Consider the following 13,533-nt stretch of genomic DNA (forward strand, 5'->3'; position numbering starts at 1 on the left):
CTGAGCTGTGGGGAATGCTGCTTGTGACTGGCTGCCAACAGGATTTATTAATTCTGTCCACCACTTGTCTTTTCACAACTGGATTTATTAATTCTGTCCACCACTTGTCTTTGTGCTCAGTTGTCCAGCCAGTTTCTAACCCAGCAAAGCATGTGCCCATCTAAGCCATGCCCAGCCAGCTTCTCCAGGAGGATGCTGTGGGAGACGGTGTCCAAGGCCTTACTAAAGTCCAGGCAGACAACATCCACAGCCTTTCCCTCATCCCCTCCTTGTTCACCTGGTCATAGGAGATCAGGTTGGTCAAGCAGTACCTGCCTTTCATGAACCCATGCTGGCTGTGTCTGATTGCTTGGTTGTCCTCCTCGTGCCATGTGAGTGTACTCAAGATAAACCGCTCTGTAATCTTCCCTGATACCGAGGTCAGACTGACAGCTCTGTAGTTCCCTGGATCCTCCTTCCAGTCTTTCTTGTAGATGGGTGTAACATTAGCAAGCCTCCGGTCAACTGAGACCTCCTCTGTTTAACCAGAACTGCTGATAAGCAATGGAGAGTGGTTAGGCAAGCTCTTCCACCAGTTCCCTCAGTACTCTCAAGTGGATGATTTAATTATTTTCTAGATAAGGAATAGAAATGGTACGATTCTTAAAGGCGATCTAAGGATCTTATCAGTTGGAAAAACAGAAGAGAAAAAAGTGAATGTAATCTCAAAAATGAGAGAAGGTAACTACTCTTCTTTCGTGCACTTTCCTTCTGTATAGGAAGGATAGTCCTGTTTAGAATCTTAAATGAACTTCATGGTGGAAATCAGATTGACGCAACGCCTGTTTCATGGAGACCTTCAGTTGATTTACTGTGAGCATTAACTGAGCATTTGCTTAACTGAATAAACTGGAGACTGACCAGAGATTCATTTATCAGCTAACATCTGTAGTACCTTAGGAAGGTGTAGAGCTGTTGCTAAAGGAAGTAGCTATTCTTCTGTTTTCCAAGTGAGACATGAAATGAATAGAGCAGAGCTCATGATCTCAAAACAGAATGTCAAACGTATGATTACAACCTTGGTTCCTTAGAATAGCCTTTGGAGTCCTTTGACCAATGTTGACCAAATATAGCAGTGGAATAAATGTGTCTCACATCCAAAGTCCTTTGTAGGAGCACAGCGCTCATCTGTTTGGATGGTGCTCTGTATTCACTGGTTTGTTGACCCTGGTTTTGCACCGTACCAGATGTAGTACTTGTGACAGGGATCTGCAGGTGATGTTAGATGCAAGAAATGTTGTAATTTCTCTTGTCTGTAGAAAACTTTTACCTGTAGTGTTGAGGTGGGAAAACACATATAATATTAAAAACACAGAGCAGGATTTTGTCTTGAATCGCTTTGATTTTGATGCTGAGGGGAAAGCATACCAATCCAGGTGAAAGCAGTGCAAGATTAAAACATCAGTCCCTTCGAGTGTAATGCCCAAGTATACGAGCTGAAGGGGATAGCAATACTCAAGTTGAACATCTGCTAGCTCATCAAAGGTGACTTCTGAACTGAAGGAACAGAGAGTTAACTGATATGGCACTTTAAAATGGGCTGAAACTACAACTTGTAGTGTGATTTTTGTTAAGGCTTTTTGTGTTGGGATTCTTTTTCCACCCATACAATACAACAGTGCTGTATTTTAGTAAGAAAGGGGATGAATAGATTTAATTATTCTTTTAATATGTTGACTCACAACAAATTCCCATGGCAGGCTACAAGGATACAAAAGAAACTACTTCTAACATAGAAACAGTTTGTGTTGAATGAGAAGTACCTTGTGCTTTAAACTGCTTGCTGCTTTAACTGTTCTATGGGAGTTGAAGCTTAAAATAATCTAGCTAACATTGCAGTGTTCTCTTACTTAGCAATATCACTCAGCTATGTGCACAAATATATTGTGAAAATGTGAACAAGAAGTTATCTAATACAATCTTAATTTGAAACTTCAGGGGAGACTTAGCTTCAGCTTTCTTCTGGGGTCCACACAGAAACCTGTGAGGGTGCACAGTTGAAGATGAACAGCCAGGTGTGGATTGGAAGAGTGGGATCTAAGTAGCTGTGTAGTGAGTACAAGGAATGAAAATTTGCCGTAAGGGATAAAGCAGAATTCTATAGTGTGGTTTCCAACAACACCATGGCATAGGCACAGAGCTCAGTTAAGAGGCAAACTCTGAATTGCAGCATCATTTATGATCTTTCTTCTCCGACCTTAAGCACAGATGCCTCTAGGATCTGCCCTGAGGCCAGCTGACCAGGTATGACTGGCCTGTTGGTTTATGGGGTAAAAAAAATCTGTGGAATGTTGTGCTGTTTAAACTGAAGTGCTGCTAAAGGGAAACAATGAGCTAATTAACTTTCCTTTATTTATTTATTTTTCACCAGAGGTATGGAGAACTTGGTGGCTGGTTCCACCCTTCCTCCGCTTTTTGTAGATGAAGATGGATCTAAGGAAGGTAGTGAAATTACTGTTACTGGGTAAGCAGCTACTTCTTTCTCACCTTCAGCCGATACATACTATCTCTAGACTCGCCAGGGAAACTGTTTCAGTGGGAAGAGGGCATTCGAAGTATTTTACAAAACCAAACACATAAAACAAATGAAAACAACTCCTAGAGCACTCCCTTGGCATTAATAGGACATCACAGTACTCTATTTGGGAGAAACCAGGATTCTTTGGAACTGATGGAAATTATCAGAAACTTGTTTTTAATATCTGTTATTTTTAAAGCTTGCTTCCTTAGGATTTTAGTCTTTAAGACAGATTTAGACATTGACCATTTTAGACATGATGACACCAGAGAGAAGGGTGTATCTATTGGCTACAGTGGTCCTTGCTAAGTAAATTGTTTCTATTACAGATATACAGTTCATCACTGATCTCTGAAAATCACTGAGAAACTGATGTCTTTCACTTTTATCAGACTGACTCTGCTCTTAGGGACTGAAACAATGGCCTCTTTTAAAAACACAATGACAAAAGAAGTTGCCTTTAAGGAATACGCAGGAATCTTCCTGTGTTTTGATACTTGAAGTTTCTTTGAATGTTTTGTAAAGCACCAAGAAATAAAATTCAGACTTTGCAGGCAGGTAAAACACTGTAATATTAATATAGACACATGTGCTTCAAGCAGGTTTGAATTCAGATGTACGTATCAGGGACTTCAAACTTGGTAGTGCCAAATGAGGTACATGTTAAAATTAGGTTTGTGTTTTAGAGGTATTTGTGCGTTGAATGAGCTTTCATCAGCTTGTGATGCAAATGGCTACATCACATTGAAGGTTGTCCTCTGGGTAGCTAGTTAGTTAGTTCGCTGCTAAGGGATAACAGATAGGGAGGCTGAAATGTTCTTCAAACTGGAACAGTGATTCTAAGAAACTTTATTGTTCTACTTTTTTTGACACTTACAAAATGTAATTAACTTACAGGAGTGTGTACACTTTGTTCCCTTTCTCCCTCTAACTGTTAGTAATATGAACTCGATCTGATACATGAAAGTCAGGCGTGGATATTTCCAGCCCTTCTGTCTTTCCCAGTAATTTTGCTGCTAATGCTGGTTATAGTAAATAATGAAAATATGCTGTTCTCTCTATTTAAATAAAACTATTCCTATTGGCATTCAACTAACACTTCTGTTAGTACAACTCAGTTTTCTATAGCTGTATTCTACATCAACAGGAACAATTATTTTCAATATTTAAAATCTGGCATTCATGTAAGTGGCTGTAGATCTGAGTAAGTGAACAAATTAGACTTGAAACATAGAGTGCTGTTACAGTAATTTTCATGACAGTAACTAGGGAAGGCCAAGTCAATTTTGGCATGGCTCAAGAAGGGATTAGAATGAGAAGAGCTGCAAAATCTTGTATTAATTTTCCTACTGAGCAGAGTAGGGGCTGTTCCCCAAAATATGACCTCATCTCTGTCTACCTGTCTTCAGAAATATTTCTGCATGCTTCTTATTTCTCTTTTTGGTCTCCAGACAGCTTGCCCTTTCTTGGAGTAAGGTTGGTTGATACAGCTCTTGCAGCAAAATTCAATAGTGGTCATTCAGGAGTCTGCTGGGAGCTAATCATGTTTGTGTTTCAAATACCCACATGTACCAGCAGGAGATTATGTTGAATGAAGTTCAATCCAAAATCATACACAAACATTTAAGTGTATTTGTGGAGAAACATATCGAATGCATCCAGAGAGGTGTGTACTGGTTGAAGATTAAACCATTCATTTCAAATTCCTGATGGTATTTTTGAAGAAGCGTAGATTCATGCTTTCTGATTTCTGATCCTAATGTTTACTTGGCTAACAATTATTTGTATAATCAGAAGCTTTATTACAAATGAAACAAAGCAACACTTTAAAAATCAAACTGTCTTTGAAAGTTCGTAGTAACTATGGTAGTTATAGCAGTTGCTTGGATGGAACAGCCAGGTCTTAAAAAATGACTTTTTAAAATACTTTTTTTCTTGCTAGTGTAAGAACTGAATGTATTTGCAACATTTTTGCATGTTTTAGAAGATTAAGGAGGATGTGATTTAGCAATATGATGATATATAAGTTTTTTTCTCTTGCTATTATGTGCTTTTACAGATTAGCTCATTCTGAGAGTTCATTCAGTGGTGGAACTTCACAGTCTGTGAATAACCCAGATTCAGTGGAGGATTTATCACAGGGTCAACAGCTGCAAAATGAGTCCTCTAATACTGCTGAAAACACAGAGCAGAAGCCTGAGGAGGAGGTGAGGTGAAACAATAGCGACTTCTCAATAAAGTAAAACTAAGGGATTTTGTCACTATATGTTGTTTTACTCAAATTTTTTTGGATAGGACCACAAATTTTCATCCATTTGCCATTTTCATCTTTTGATCCTCTCTGGTTTTCTCCTGTGTTGCACAACTGCACCCAGATAGCCAGGGAAAGCTGCCATTTGTGATGTACAGAGAACTGAAGGTTGACATGAAAGTTATTTTGGTTTTTTGATAGATACATTTGATATTCCTCTGGTAGTTTGTCTTCAGCTGCGAGGTCCCTGTTTAAGGAAGTCGTAAGATTCCAGAAAGGAAACTAAAATGAACATGATGGCAGGAGCATGTTGATTTGAGGAGAGATTAGAAGTACTGAAATAGTTGTATGTACGTAGCATAAGAAAATGATTTCCAGAGATTGCTGTGGTACTATTATGAAGCCAAGAGGGTGAATGGTAATTATGTCATTCCTGTGAGCTCATAGTGTGCCACAGGCAAATCTTATAACGTTCCCTCCTTTGGAGTATGTTCATCTCTGTATTGGAGGTGATTAGTGGGGAAGAAAGCCTATAGAGTAGATTAGAATAGAAAAACTTATATCCTGTCTTTTCACCTGTATTTTGGGCGCTTAAGGCACAAAGGCAAAAGATTTGGAAGGGGTATGTGAAGGTGGGAATAACTTTAAAAAGAAACAAAACAGAATCAAAACCAACCAACCCTGCCCCCCCTCAAAAAAAACCAAAACCAAAAATATTTGCAGTTGCATTAACTAGGATGATAATTTCATGGGTTATCAGTCCTCATGGTTTTACAATCAGGAGTTGATGCAAAAGTTATTTTATTGTCCCTGTGGACCAGAAGATATTACAAACAACTTTTCACAATGAGACATTTTGACTTTGCTTAGATTAAGTCAGGATTGCTCTAAAGTAAAGTTTAAAACTTAAAGCCATGGAGAGGATGTATGGCAGCGATATACTCCTGATGAAAATGTTTGCAACATGAATATTTATTCCTTTCAGGGGTGGTAATTCTTTTCCTTCAATGTGAATTTTCTTCTATTTTCATTTTGCAGCAGCAAAGAACTAAACGAGGAGGCTGGGCCAAAGGGAGAAAGAGGAAGAAACCCCTTAGGGACACCAATGCCCCCAAATCTCCCCTCACAGGGTATGTGCGATTCATGAATGAGCGTAGAGAGCAGCTTCGAGCGAAGAGGCCTGAAGTCCCTTTCCCAGAGATCACCAGGATGCTGGGCAATGAATGGAGTAAACTGCCTCCTGAGGAGAAACGGGTACCATTAAACTCCCTTATCCTTGTTGGATCATGATTAGTGTTAACTGGGAATATTGTTTTTTAGTGAGGGAGTTAACACAGGCTTTTGATTAAAGCTGTGTTTAGGAATGTATTTCAAAATAAGGGGCATAGGTCCTCCAGAGTTCAAATAATGAACCCTGGTAGGGCCATAGCATCTCATCCAGAGGGGAATGCTTTGGTGAGACATCCCATGGATATGCAGTTCATCTAGTTGTAATTCTGTTGTACCTAACCTCAGATAGAGTTGAAACCTACCAGTTTCCAAGGCCAAAGCAGTTAGAAGGATGAGGCAGGCATTTATTCACTGTGGCTGAGGAGAATTTGGTGAGATTTCACCACATGCTTGAAAGATTTTGCTGTTCTGTTTATTTCACAAACTCATTGATGTGTATAAACACCTGGTATCTTAGAGTAAGACAAGCAGATCTGAAAGGACAGATTGCTGAAGGACATGGTTAACATTAATAAACTTTTAGACAATGCTTTAAACTATTGCTCTCCCTAGAAAGGAAACTGAGATCTGTATGGTGGACAGGACAGTGAGAGTTATATACTCCAGTTTTTACACTCCTTGTCTCAGGAAAAGGTTGGGTTTTTTCCTCACATTTCAGTCAGACTGTGATTCTTTCTATTTGGGACTACTGTGACCTTCTGCACTGATACATGAATGAAGACCAAGGCAATGATGTGCCTTGTTCTTGAACTCCTGGAGTGGATCTTGTTATTGCTAATGGCTGTCTTACCATCCACACCTGATTGCCAGTTAGAGATTACAGCAAAGCAGTAGTTAAATCACAGTGGAACTTGATGCTATCATACAAATTTATCAGAATACTTAAGCTTTCCAAAATACTTTCAGGACAAAATAATAAAGCTTTAATGATGGCTGCATGAAAAAATGAGCAAAAATCAAGAGCTGCTTTTGTTGCTTTTTACTAAGCTTGTAGAATACAAGTTATACAGAGATATAAAATGGCACATATGCATAGCATTTTAACCATAATGGAAAATGTCTGTCAAGGAAAAACAGTTGAATTGGCATCGCATTTGTATGAAGAATGATGTTGTTGTCTGCTGGAAGAGGAAGGCGAAGAGAATGAGATATTCTGCCCCTCTACCTCCTGCCCTGAACAGATTCTTATCATGTCCGTGACAGAACAGTTATTTGAACTCAATCTTCTTTCTCCTAAGTTAAAAATCTATGTGCTACTTTTAAAATACCCAGGGAACCTGTCCTTGCTTGACTAAAGCTGTGAGTCTCTAACCTGTAGCAGATCAGGGAAGGCCTGCTGAGCACTTCCTTCCTTTCAGTTTCTCCTGCCCTTTTTATTAAGGCAGTGAAGGCCACTGCTTCTTCAGAACCCTTGTGTCTAATACAGCAGCCCAGTGTTCTTGTTGAAGCTGAGTAAGCTTGGTTTTGGTCAGCTAACAAAGTCATTCTGCTGAAGCAAGCAGTGGAGTCATAGATACTTGCTGCTGTGTGGGTTAGTGTCCCATAATCCAGGACAAAAGCATGGCTGATCTCCAGCAATATTAGCAAATGAGCTGTCTGATACAAAAGTTGAAGGGAAAGTCTTGCATTTGTACTGTTCCAGTCCTGTAGTCTTGCTGCTTCCCTTTGTATTTGGTGAGCATAGAGACAGGTCAGATGAGCTGACTGGACTGAGTCTCCCCCAGAAAAATACCATTACTATAATCACGAAGCAAACACCCAAATAATAATTCTTCTTGTTATTCCCCTGTATGGGGAAATATCTAATGAAATGTATAAATCCATGCCAGAAAACCTATGAAATCTTCTTACGGCTGGTGCAGCAGCACTCATTCTTACTGATTTAAAGCACTCCATCCAAAACACAGGTTAAGGAGGAAAAACTTGTTTTGTTTTTAACAACTGCTACTCCCTTTCAGCAGCACATTGCTGGAGATGAAAAAGAAGAATGAATGTCATATGGAAGAGTACAATGCCCCAAAGTAGTGCAACCCAGCGTGACCAAATTGGCACCCCAATTCAGAATATTAACAGTGCTCTCAGCAGAGTCAAAACGACGTTGCAAATGCATGGAATTTATAACTGTTACGTGTATTGTCATGAAAACTTAATGAAAATGAAAACTATACCAGGTGACTAAGGTTCACTCTGATTTAATGCTTCCATTGAATCTCAAATTTAATTTTCCTTTTTTCTTGAAAGGATCCCATTAGTAAGTGCTGTGACCACTCCTCAAATTATTTTCAATTTATCTTTTCCTCTAAAGAATTTTCCAGTTAAGCTCATTCTGTTATGCTGATGTGTGAAATATCTTCAGTCTAGAATAAAAGCTATTTCTTTTAACCTAAATGCAGATAGCTTAAATTGATATAACTTATTCTCTCTTATCTTTATGCTACTCTTTTCCAGTAGCCATGATGATTGTTCATTTTTCAGATGGGTGAAGTGCTGGCTGTAGAATGGTAGTGCTTCTTGCCTGTATTGGAACCCCAGTTATACACCTGAACCTTAAAGCAGGATCTGTTAAGGGGTTCTTGTTTGGTGACATTTAATCTTAATCCCGGCCACAAGGAGGCAATTCTTAAATATTTGGTCTGTAGTGTGTGGGTAATATTCACTTGAGTTGAGTAGCTTGGTAGCAGATTACTTCTAGGTCTAACAAAAAGAGTTAACAGAACAGTGATTTATTAAAAAAAAAAAGAGAGAAAAAGGCACACCAGAATACAGTAATTTTATCCAGAAATCTTATGTCTTTGCATCTTGCATACATTCTCATTGTTTCTTCACTCCTTTCCTGTTTACATAGGTGAAATGGATCAGCACTTCATCTGACAAGTTGTTTTTCTTCCCTTCCTCCTGAAGGGGAGGAAACTCCCTGAAACTCTTGGACTTTTTTGTTTCAGCGATACCTTGATGAAGCAGACAGAGATAAGGAGCGTTATATGCGGGAGCTGGAGCAGTATCAGAAGACTGAAGCCTACAAAGTCTTTAGCAGGAAAGCACAGGACAGACAAAAAGGCAAATCACACAGACAAGGTATTGAATAGGACAAAAATGTGTGTCTAGCTAGAACAACAGAAGATTCCCAGCTAGTCACGTTTTAACAAGCCTTTAAATCAAAGGCTTTAAATGAGTGTCAGGCTACATGACTGTGTTTCTCTCTGTGGCATTTGCATCAGCTGTGTGTGAAGTGATTAGATTTATGTAAATTTAACTGTATCTAGATTGTGTTGGAGGATGTGCACTTAAAGCATCACAGAAGCATCACTGTGTAGACACAGCCTCTCTATGACCTATTAGGAAAACTGCACAAGTTTCCTGTCTGTAGCTGTTATGTAATTGTGGTCCTGTAACTGCTTCAATTCTTTGGTTCTTGTTTTCTCAAATCTTGTGTGTTTTGGAGGATTTCTTCTTTGTTTTCTTTTTTTCAGATGGAGCAAGACAGCCAGCCCATGATCATGAGGTAAACCTCTTTCTTCTACACTTACATCAGTGGGTAGATTTTCAGATTATGAAAGTTTCTAGTGAAGCCAATAAAAACCAGTTTATGTCAGTTGAAAACCATAATCAGAGGTTTAGAGTATTAATTCTTTGTCTTCCTAACTTTTTGATCAAAATCTAGAGACAACTCAGTACTCTTATGCTCACAGTATTATGATGGAAACTAAATTTAGTAAGTCTTGGGCAGGTACAAATGATCTAAGATAAAGTGGGAGTGTAGGGTACACTTAAAACATAGATTTGTTTTGTAATGTCTAATAATCAATGGGTGCACGTCAATATAATTGAGCCTTCAAGTATCTGGTGCGTTAGAGGTTCAACTTGCAAAATTTTTACTTTGAAAGTTTTCGAAGCAGAGAATTTTAATTATTATTTGATAAGTAAACATTGAGGTAAAACTTACAAATAGCTTGAGACCTAGATAAACCTTCCAAGTTAGCACCTTTAGGATGCTGTTTTGAGGTACTAATTTTCTGCAGCAACATGAGTGCTTGTGGCTTCCTTGAGAAGAAAATTAGTAAAGTAACCAGATCATTGGGAAATCTGTGGCTTAAACCTCCTCCTGGCTGCCCCACTGCCTTGCATATGTAAATACTGGAAAAGAGCAATAATGTCTGGAGATAAGATGCCTTTGCTTTAGTTGATGAGACATCACAGATCTTGTGCATCCTGGCGGACTGTGGTATCGCTCCCCTTTAAGTGCTGAAACTTTCTCTCTCCGGTTGTATTACGAAGGCTACAGCTTCTGTCACGGTTAGCCATAAATTGCAAACAAAAAGCAATGAAAAAATCTTGTTTATACACAGCCTCTTCAACTTGTAAGCAATAGGTCTTTCTGAAAGATGTTTTTCTTTCTGAGTTTTTTTTGTCTTGGGAAAACAATCAAGTTGGGTTTTAATGTGTTCATTACAATAGTGACAAGGCTGTGCACTGCTGAGAGGCAGCTACTGCTCTTGACTAAGGGAAGTAAGTTTCACTTGCAGGAAAATGCTTTGGTAGCATGTTTTCAATATGTCTTTTAATGAACTCTTAAGGGAAGTACTTGCAGTAAGATTAATCTTAAGAGTATGCGGTCCCCAGGATTTATAGTCACTGAATTTAAGTTTGTCTTCAATTGTGCAAAAACAGATTACTGAAAGCTTTAAGTTCTAGGCTGACTGTCACATTTACATAACCTTTAAATTATACAGATGGCAAACTACAAATTCAGAACCTTACCTCTCATCCTTCTAACTCAGGCTGTTATTGCAGAAATACCACATCATGAATGCAGTTTAAAAAGTCCTCCATACCTTGTGGGGCTTTTAAGCTTCATTAGAGTTATTACATAGTTGAGCTAGCAACATGTTAGGCAGGCATCCTCTTCTGAGGATGAAGAGGAAGCCTGCACCTTTGGCTGCTTAGCATTTTTCACCTTTATATTATAAAACTTCACATGCTTATCACCTGATACGCTTCACATCTTTTCTGCCAGGAAGTTGAGTGTAGCAATCCTGCACAGGCAAAGAAGAAGCAGAAAAGCTTTAGATTGCTTTTAGAAGTATATATTCAAGTTGTTTCTGAAAGCAAGAATAAACCTTTTGTTGTCTTGCTGTTTTCTCGTCCATGTAGACTATTATTATTGTGCTTGTGATTAGTAGGTAAGATCTGATTAAATTATTTCTTTAGAGAATATAAGGATATCAGGTTTTAAGATATAAAATCTTTCCTTTTCCCCTTGCTCCATTTAGGTGTTCATGATTTAGTTTCTGTGAATCAGTGTTGAAGTAATTCTGAATGTTGTATATAGAGATGATCGCCAAAAAGTACTGCAATGAACAATTCAAATAGTAATTATAATACAAAATAACAAAAGAATGAGGCTTGAGAAGGTGAGAGGAAACCCTTAATAGGCAGATGTAGCCATGAAAAACATGGCGACAGTGTCTCAATGAGCTCATCTGAAAAAACATCTGAACATTCTTCCTCTAAATCCTAGTTTCATAAATGACATATAACAATATACACTGGAACCATTAATTGTCATTAGTGCTGACCAAATCATTGTTAATTGTTCTTCATTGTTTGTTACTGCTTCTTTCCTCAAGTTGTCTGATGCAGAGTAGGTCTGGCTTCGTGCAGTCAGTTACACAACATCTTACTGGCAAAGTTTAGAAGATATATACAGACACCTGTCAAGGAGTTAGTCATTGCCTGGTGGTATCTACAACCTTTGAAGATAAGGAAATTGCTGCTGTAACATGAGCAAACAAGAAGAAAATCATCCACTCTGAGAACACTTTGAAGTAGTATATTTATTATATATGTTCCTTACATTGTTTGCATCTGACCATACAAGGAAAGATGAGCTCATCTTTCTCTTTACCATACTTCACCATGTCTCTAAGAACTTCAGGTCTGATTTGCTCTGGAGCCTCCAAAGATCAACCTCAGTTTTAATAGCCAGATGAGAATGGTATTATTTGTTGACTCTCAGGAAGCATCTCAATCTTACTTAAAGTGAATGCCAGCAAAAATTTTGGTTCTCTTTTGATTTGAGGGATGACAGAATGATATGCAACCTGAGCAGACTGGGCCTTTTCAATAGGAGGTAATCAAAACCGTATGATTTTAATCCTGAGTGAACCTCAGAGTTCTCATTTACATGCTGGGTCATGTATTCTGTAATGGAACAGAGCTGATGGTTTTCAGTATCACTCTTCTATTCAGTATAATTTCTTGATGGCCTTTCAGAAGCTGAACTGTTTCATGTAATCACTTCAATATTTTTGTTTCTTTGTTTGGGGGTTTTTGTTGTTTGTTTGTTGTTTTTTACCTGAAGAACCTGTATCCTAGGACTGCAAATAGACTATCCTCTTCACAGCACCATGTCCTCTGCTGTCTGCTATGTATTCTGTAAGCAGGTTTCGATGTAGATTCTTACAAATCGTGTTTATATACTTTCTTTCCATTTGTGGCAGCACCCATCTAAATGTTTCAAAAAGACATATCTTCTATTTTGGAACAGGAATATGGAATTGGCACACTGTGGAAAAGTTGCTTATTTTTCCTTTGGCTGTTCTTTCCTGGCTGTTTTCTTTTTCACTTTGGTGGTAAAAGACAAAGAACCATGAAACTTACTGTGCGTTTTGCTTGCTTTATTCCTTCTGATGTTCCTGTATAGGCTATTTCAGAATGTGTTGATTGATAGTGGGGTGTTTTCCAATGGAAAATATAAATGAATTCAGAAGTTTTAGAACTAACAGATTCTGTTGTGTAATGTCACTAGGGAGAGAGGGTATATTTTAGTATGTTATATGATATTTCTTGATAATAGTATTTGGCCTTTAATAAACCTGTATCTTAAAAAGATGAGACCTACGTACCTACCTTTTGGTCTTCCTTGGTACGTGCTGCAAGTGTCCATCTATCCAGCTCTTTTATCTGCCTCAGTTTTTGGTCTCCCTTTTCTTTCTCTTTTCTTGATCAAAACAATTTTGTGAATTTCTTAAAATGAACAGTATTTAGCTATGTACGACTCCTTCTTTTGTAGAAGGAAGCAGATACAAAGGAGAGATCTGTTTTTGATATTCCAATCTTCACGGAAGAGTTCCTGAATCATAGTAAAGGTAAGTTAAACTTTTGCAAGTCCTCCTCTTTGCTTTCCAAAGCTTTTGCCAGGTGCTGTCCAGCTGAGGAATCCTTGCACTCACCCATCTCAGCTCAAGTATTGACTTGGGTATAGCTGGCCAAGGTTTGTGATATTACCTTACCTCTCTATGAACTGCAGTACCTTACTATTGTACTGTAGCTGCAAACAGCAGTTTTTCCTGGCTTTGTCTTATGAAACTGTCCTTTCTGGAGAATGTTTCTGATATTTAAGCTTCACTTGCTGTTATTCCAGCGATTCCAAGCTGGATCCTGCTGTTCTATAGGATTAAGAACCTATCTCTTCAGAAATGACCTTGATGAGGGG

At 38.4% G+C, this 13,533-nt stretch overlaps 1 protein-coding gene across 1 annotated transcript; it reads left to right on the forward strand.

Annotated features, from left to right (window-relative positions):
* Positions 1 to 2,413: 2,413 nt before the first annotated feature.
* HMG20A (high mobility group 20A) lies at positions 2,414 to 13,186 on the forward strand (the record flags this gene model as incomplete). The annotated part of the gene is made up of 6 exons (XM_010185190.1): positions 2,414 to 2,503; positions 4,617 to 4,764; positions 5,847 to 6,062; positions 8,981 to 9,113; positions 9,509 to 9,540; positions 13,111 to 13,186. Coding segments are annotated over exons 1-6 (694 nt in total), but the record flags the coding sequence as incomplete, so codon positions are not given.
* Positions 13,187 to 13,533: the final 347 nt, after the last annotated feature.

Source organism: Mesitornis unicolor, unplaced genomic scaffold (genome assembly GCF_000695765.1).
Source record: "Mesitornis unicolor isolate BGI_N332 unplaced genomic scaffold, ASM69576v1 scaffold25985, whole genome shotgun sequence".
Taxonomy (NCBI): Eukaryota; Metazoa; Chordata; class Aves; order Mesitornithiformes; family Mesitornithidae; genus Mesitornis; species Mesitornis unicolor.